The sequence below is a fragment of the Cynara cardunculus genome (assembly GCF_001531365.2).
Source record: "Cynara cardunculus var. scolymus isolate 2C chromosome LG 1, CcrdV1, whole genome shotgun sequence".
Classification (NCBI taxonomy): domain Eukaryota; kingdom Viridiplantae; phylum Streptophyta; class Magnoliopsida; order Asterales; family Asteraceae; genus Cynara; species Cynara cardunculus.
The window spans coordinates 15223116-15230529 of record NC_037528.1 but is presented as its reverse complement, the minus strand read 5'-3'; the positions used below and the strand labels follow the sequence as shown (position 1 = coordinate 15230529).

The window sequence follows — 7414 nt, the reverse complement described above, 5'->3', positions numbered from 1 at the left end:
ACGATATTTGTGACACAAAATGTATATGTATAATTGGAAAGAAACAAGTGAATGTAAAAACATAAATGTGTAAAGGTATCAGAAAAAGAGCAATCCGCAGAACCTTTTATTAACCCCACTTGCCTTTCAAATATTTTAAATAATAACACCTCAAAAACCCCACCCATTTACTACTCATTTTCGCTATCTTTACTTTTACTTCTTTTATTCTTCCCTCTTTTGAATCTTTGTATCAATGGGTTTTATAATAGCTTATGATTTTTCATAAAAGTATTTATTAATTTATTATAAGTTAAAAAAATTTAATTTTTTTAAAATTTTTTTATTATTGGTTTGATATCTATATAAGTTATTTATTAAAACACTTAAAAATGTTTATTACCGATGTCACATCGAAATAAATTATTTTTATAAAAAATCTCAAACATCCACTAATTATTTGATTAAAAATAATTTATTACGGGAGGTATTTTTATTTGATTGATTATAAAAAATATATTTTATATAAATAAAGAAAAAGGAAATTCTGAATATTTGTAGAAAAGTAATTTATTTTTCAAAATCATTGCAATTTTTAAGTAAGAAGAGCTTGTACAGAGTAAAAAAGAAAAAATCCAGAAAGTGAATGCTTTAATAATTTGTACATTGTTCAATAATGATTGTACATCTCTTGTGCCGAAAAACTACCAGATTTGCTTCCTCACCATCTTCCCTACTCATTCCTTCTTCCCCGTTCCTTTCTTCAAGAAACACCTTGCTTCACAGAGACTTGCAGAGAACCCAAAATGGGTTTTTGTCTTCTCCTCCTACTTCTACTCCACTTACAACTAATGCCCGAATCCTTCGCCGACGGATCAGCCCGGTTGCCGGAATACCGAGCACTACTTTCCTTGAAAACCGCCATTACCGACGATCCACAATCCTCTCTTTCTTCATGGGACATCTCTACTAGTCACTGCACATGGTCCGGTGTTACTTGCGACTCTAAAAGACATGTGATCGCCTTAAACATTTCTGGACTTAACCTCACCGGAACTCTTTCTTCCGACATCGGAAACCTCCCCAACCTCGTCAACTTCACCGTCGCTGCCAACAACATTGCCGGTCCTATTCCTCCTGAAATCTCGTTGATCTCCGGCCTTCGTTTTCTTAACCTGTCCAACAACATCTTCAATGAGACCTTCCCGCCAGAACTTGCTGACCTTAAATTTCTCCAAGTGCTTGACCTTTACAACAACAATTTGACCGGCGACCTTCCGGTCGGTGTCTCGGAAATGACAAGCCTTCGTCACCTCCACCTTGGTGGAAACTATTTTTCTGGCGTTATTCCCGTGGAATACGGCAGGTTTCCTGCTCTCGAATACCTAGCGGTCTCGGGAAACGAGCTCTCCGGAACTATCCCACCGGAAATCGGAAACCTTACTACCCTCAAATATCTCTACCTCGGTTACTACAATGTTTACACCGGCGGTATTCCTCCCGAAATTGGTAACTTATCAAACCTCATTCGCTTCGACGCCGCCAACTGTGGCCTCACCGGAAAAGTTCCTTCCGAACTCGGTAAACTTCAAAACTTAGATACGCTCTTCTTACAAGTAAATGGACTCTCCGGATCTCTAACGAAAGATCTCGGTACTCTAAAAAGCTTGAAATCATTGGATCTTTCAAACAATATATTCACCGGAGAGATACCGGATTCATTCCGAGAGCTCCTAAATCTCACCTTACTCAACTTGTTTCGCAACAAACTCCACGGCTCAATACCGGACTTTATCGATGACTTGCCGGAATTAGAAGTCTTGCAGCTGTGGGAAAACAACTTCACCGGAAGCATTCCACAAGGTCTTGGCACAAACGGGAAGCTGCAGATCCTTGATCTGTCTTCAAACAAATTAACTGGCTCACTTCCTTCTAATCTGTGCGTCGGAAACAAGCTTGAAACCCTAATCACATTGGGCAACTTCTTGTTCGGACCGATTCCGGCATCTCTCGGTGAATGCCAATCATTAACTCGAATCCGAATGGGGGAGAATTATCTCAATGGTTCTATTCCGAAAGGGATGTTCAGTTTGCCTAAACTCTCACAGGTTGAGCTTCAAGATAATCTTCTCACCGGAGAATTCCCGGTGACAAATTCTGTTTCAATCAGTCTTGGTCAGGTGAGTTTATCCAACAACCATCTCACCGGTCCTCTGCCTGCTAGCATTAGTAACTTCTCCGGTGTACAGAAACTTTTGCTCGACGGTAACCAATTTACAGGCCGCATTCCGGCCGAAATAGGGAAACTGCAGCAGCTATCGAAAATAGATTTCAGCCGCAACAGTTTATCCGGCAAGATCGCTCCGGAGATCAGCCAGTGTAAGCTCTTGACGTATGTGGATCTTAGCCGGAACCAGCTTTCCGGTGAGATTCCTACCGAAATCACTGGTATGCACATTCTCAATTACCTGAACGTATCACGTAATCATTTGGTTGGCAGCATTCCAACATCCATAGCGTCAATGCAGAGCTTGACATCTGTTGATTTTTCTTATAATGATCTTTCCGGCTTGGTTCCCGGCACCGGTCAGTTTAGTTACTTCAATTACACTTCATTCTTGGGGAACCCAAAACTCTGTGGACCATATTTGGGACCTTGTAAAGATGGGGTTGCCAATGGCACCCATCAATCACATTCAAAAGGAAGAATTTCTGGTTCTGTGAAGCTTTTGCTTGTTATTGGACTTCTTCTCTGCTCCATCGCTTTTGCAGTTGCAGCCATTATCAAAGCTCGATCTCTAAAGCGAGCTAGCGAAGCTAAAGCATGGAAGCTTACGGCTTTCCAAAGATTAGACTTTACGTGTGATGATGTTCTTGATAGCTTGAAAGAAGACAACATTATTGGAAAAGGAGGAGCTGGGATTGTTTACAAAGGGGTAATGCCAAACAATGAGCATGTGGCTGTGAAGAGATTACCGGTTATGAGCCGGGGTTCAGCCCATGATCATGGGTTCAATGCCGAGATTCAGACTCTAGGGAGGATTAGACACCGGTATATTGTAAGGTTACTGGGATTCTGTTCGAACCATGAGACCAATCTACTAGTTTATGAGTATATGCCTAATGGGAGCTTAGGAGAAATGCTTCATGGGAAGAAAGGCGGGCATTTGTATTGGGGTACAAGATACAAGATTGCTGTTGAATCTGCAAAGGGACTTTGCTATCTCCATCACGACTGCTCTCCGTTGATCCTCCATCGTGATGTGAAATCCAACAATATCCTTTTGGATTCTAATTTCGAAGCCCATGTGGCTGATTTTGGTCTTGCTAAGTTCTTGCAGGATTCAGGCACCTCCGAATGCATGTCCGCCATTGCTGGTTCTTATGGCTATATTGCACCAGGTATATATATAATCTTCTTGTTTGGGTGGTTAAGTTCAAAACTTGCTTCTATTATGTTTTTCACTGCAATGAAATCAGCTTTATAAGATGTTAAACTAATAGACCACTTTAAATCGTCCTTTGAAGTTATTGCAACACCTTTTCATACAATCATCTGATCCTATAAAACAGCAGATTAGGATCTTTTAAGTGTCCTGTAAAAGCTGATTTTGTTATAGTTTTGTGACATGGATTTGATTGTTTCTATGGTTGCAGAATATGCATACACACTAAAGGTTGACGAGAAGAGCGATGTGTATAGCTTTGGTGTTGTGCTGTTGGAACTAGTGACCGGGAGGAAACCAGTTGGGGAATTTGGGGATGGTGTAGACATTGTGCAATGGGTGAGAAAGATGACGGGTGGTAACAAAGAACGTATTACAAAGATCTTGGATCCAAGACTACCCAACGTGCCCACCCACGAGGTGATGCACGTGTTCTACGTGGCAATGCTTTGTGTTGAAGAACAAGCTGTGGAACGCCCTACCATGAGAGAAGTTGTGCAAATCTTGACTGAGCTTCCAAAGACTCCCATTGCCAAACAGGAAGGAGATTCAGCGGCAGCCAACAGCAATTTGTGTGATTTGCCATTGGCAACACCACCAGCCGCCATGGAAGCACCCACCAACGCCCCAAAAAACGACAGTGATCAAAACCAGCTTCGCGACCTGTTGGGCATCTGAATGTTGGGTTAGGTTTGTGTTATTGGGGTGTAATTTGTAAATAGTAGGATTCAGTTTATGGCAATTAATTAAGCAGTTGGGTTGATCTACATTACATAAAGCATGAAAGACTTGAAAACCATGGGAATTAATGTATGGGATATTTTCACAGTTAAACAGAATTGGTCCAGCTTGGTCTCTGGTTAACATCGTTACAAGTAGATAACTAAAAAAAAGATAATAACAAGGGTTAATCATGAAAAAAGTTCACCAAATATCCCTTTTTTAAATCATTATCACAAAACGACCGGTAAATATGACCTAGAAAGCAAACCTTTTGTTTTTCATCTGAGATATAACCCATTGTTTAACGGTAAATCTGCAAATTTACCGGTTATATCATATGATCATTTATAAAAAATAGACAATAAAATTTATACATTATTTTTATTTAAACCGACCGAAAAATCAAATAAATCATCTTTTAACAAACTATTTTTACATAGATATATAATTAAAAAACATCTTCTATATTGATTTTTTTAACATATACCACTGGTACGTGATATATGAGAAGACGAGATGTAACTAGACATGATTTTTATTTCAAAAAGCAGAGTAGTTGTTGTCTTATGTGAAATACATGAAAAAACTTGTAATAGAGAAAAAAAAGTTTAGGTGTATTTATTCATGAGTTTATTTTTATACATTGTTATAACACCTAAAATAAATAAATGCATAATACAAATCTATATTTATGATAAGGTATTTGGGTTTACTTTTTAAAGAGGAATACAAATATTAAACCATTATTTCCAATATTTGTAATATTTAGTATTTTATTTTTTCCATAAACAATAAAAATGGAAGCTAGAAGTTCTTGGAAACTCATATTATTTTTTTCAAATAAATGGATCGAGTTTCGAAAACCCGCATAATTACATCAGGTTTTTTATAAGAACAAATTGCATAAAAATATAATGTACTTTGTTTTGATTCTTATTGTGTGTAACATGCTTTTAAAAAATTCAATTTGATACTTGAGATCAAAACTTTCAAACATTTATGTACCTAAGTAATTTGTTTAACCATTAACAGGTTATTATGCGAATGACATGACATCCAAGTCAGGATTATTTGTTGATATGACAAATGATGTGGATTTTTTTGTTTTATTATTAAATGTTCATATTCTCCAAATAAATAATGAAGAACATCAAGCCAATGACGAACATCAATGGTATATCACAACAATTTGCAATTTTATTCCAGAAAATTTATCATAAGAACCCTAAATCAAATCCATAATCAAAATTCAAAGAAAAAGCATACATAAAACCTAAATAAAAAGCATAAAGCAAAACAAAACATGATGAGATATGAGTGAAAATGGTGACGATTAAGGTGTTATTTTGAAAAGGTTCATTAGAATGGGTGAGAATGGTGACGACGAAACAAATCTAGGTGAAAATGGTGGCGAGGAAACAGATCTGGATGAAGCCGAGTCTCACGCAGGTTGGGAGAGGTCGACTTCGGATCGTAAATAAATCATCTCTGGCCACACAGCATCTCTTAGGACATCTCCACGCATGACCGAAATCCAAATATGGGGTTTTCACTGGAGCAAATAGGAGAAAGGGTATCTTAGAGGCGGTGTGGGGTGGGAGCTTTCACCGGTGGAGGATTCATCGTTGGAGAGTGAAGTGTTTCACCGATTTAGGGCTTCGTATGCGGAGGAGAAACAATTTGGAAGATATTGTGTTGGGATGAAAATCTCAAAAACAGGAATCACATTCACGCCATGGGTTAAAAAATAATAATAATATAAAAAGTTATTATATTATATTTTTTATCTTTTAACATGAAAAAAGCAAAAAATATGTAATAAAAATCCACATCATTTTTCATATCAACAAATAATATTGACTTGGGTGTCACGTCATTCGTCATATCAACATAATAACTTGTTAATGGTTAAACTAGTCACTCAGATACTTAAATGTTTGAAAGTTTTAATCTCAAATGCCAAAAAGAAGGGTTTGAAACTACATTACCAAAAATAAGAATAAAAACAAAGTACATTACTTTTTCATCCAATTTGTCCTTTTAAACAATCTAAATTATCTTAAATATGATTAATTTTTAATTAAACAAATTATTTAAAAAAATAATATCTTATTCTTATTAATTTGATATATGTATTGATACATATATTTTTTCAAGTATTTAACCCAAATTTCGAAATTCTAATCACAAGTAGGTTTACATGTAAGTATATGCATATAATATTCTTATTATACTTTCTTCGTCCTAAAATCAATATTGTTGTATATTTTTATTTTATTTTATCCCAAAATAAGTTTCTATTTTTTCTCAATAATATTGAGAATAAAATTGTTTTTTAGTTAATTAAAAATTGTAACAATTACATATTCTTAAACCGTATGCCTTTTTCATTGTGGAAATTTATTTTGGCACATATGTAGTATTATTCATACATTTACAACTTATTATTACTATAAACATAAAACTTATTATTACATTTAAAATTTATAAAATGTCTTACAACTACCTGTTAAACATGTTTAAATAGAAGATAATAGTTGAGTTCTACTAATACATCAAAATACTCCCAAAAACTGATAACTAAGAGAATACTTTTCTACTCTCTATAAACTATACAAATCCATAAAATAAAATAAAATCTGAGAGAGATGAAATATTAAATATACATGTATCATAATGCATCATTGCATTGTATGAATACATTGTTAGTATCAGGGACGAACCCAATTTTTTTTTCCAAATGGTGACGCCATTTGACTATATAAAAAACTATATGAAAAAAATTTCAAATGGTGGTATCGTTTGACTATAAAAAACAAATATACGAATTTTTTTTTTCAATTAGTGGCACCATTTGACTAAGAAAATGGTACTAACAATATTCGAACTTGGGTTTGGGGCGGAATGAAAGCCTTGTAAACCAACTCTACCAAATAAAACTTTTTCTTATTAGAGTTTCAAAATACATACGGTGACACACAACAGATTAATACGGTTGCACATTTCACGAACCTAAATTTTTTTACCCTTCGATAGAGGAATAATATGGTGGCGCGTGTCACCATATGCACCACTAACGTCCATGCTTAGTATATAAAATATGTTACATCACATCGATATATATATATATATATATATATATATATATATATATATATGAGAGAGAGAGAGAGAGGCAGGTTACGTTGCAAACCTTTCAATTCATGAAAACTATGCAAACCAATTTCGACCAATAAAAAAATTCAATTTTTTTTATTTAATTTTAG

At 35.3% G+C, this 7414-nt stretch overlaps 1 protein-coding gene across 1 annotated transcript; it reads left to right on the top strand.

The window, feature by feature from the left end:
• Nucleotides 1-827: 827 nt before the first annotated feature.
• Nucleotides 828-4285, top strand: LOC112520232 (leucine-rich repeat receptor-like serine/threonine-protein kinase BAM1). Its single transcript, XM_025128534.1, has 2 exons — nucleotides 828-3381; nucleotides 3637-4285. The coding sequence occupies exons 1-2, from the start codon at nucleotides 831-833 to the stop codon at nucleotides 4101-4103; spliced, it is 3018 nt and encodes a 1005-aa protein (XP_024984302.1). The 5' UTR covers nucleotides 828-830; the 3' UTR covers nucleotides 4104-4285.
• Nucleotides 4286-7414: the final 3129 nt, after the last annotated feature.

Bases quoted from the DNA above. Each gene is read 5' to 3' on its own strand.
- LOC112520232 (XM_025128534.1), top strand. From the start codon at position 831: ATGCCCGAATCCTTCGCCGACGGATCAGCCCGGTTGCCGGAATACCGA. The intron at 3,382-3,636 runs GTATATATATAA...CTATGGTTGCAG, and splicing joins TTATGGCTATATTGCACCAG to AATATGCATACACACTAAAG.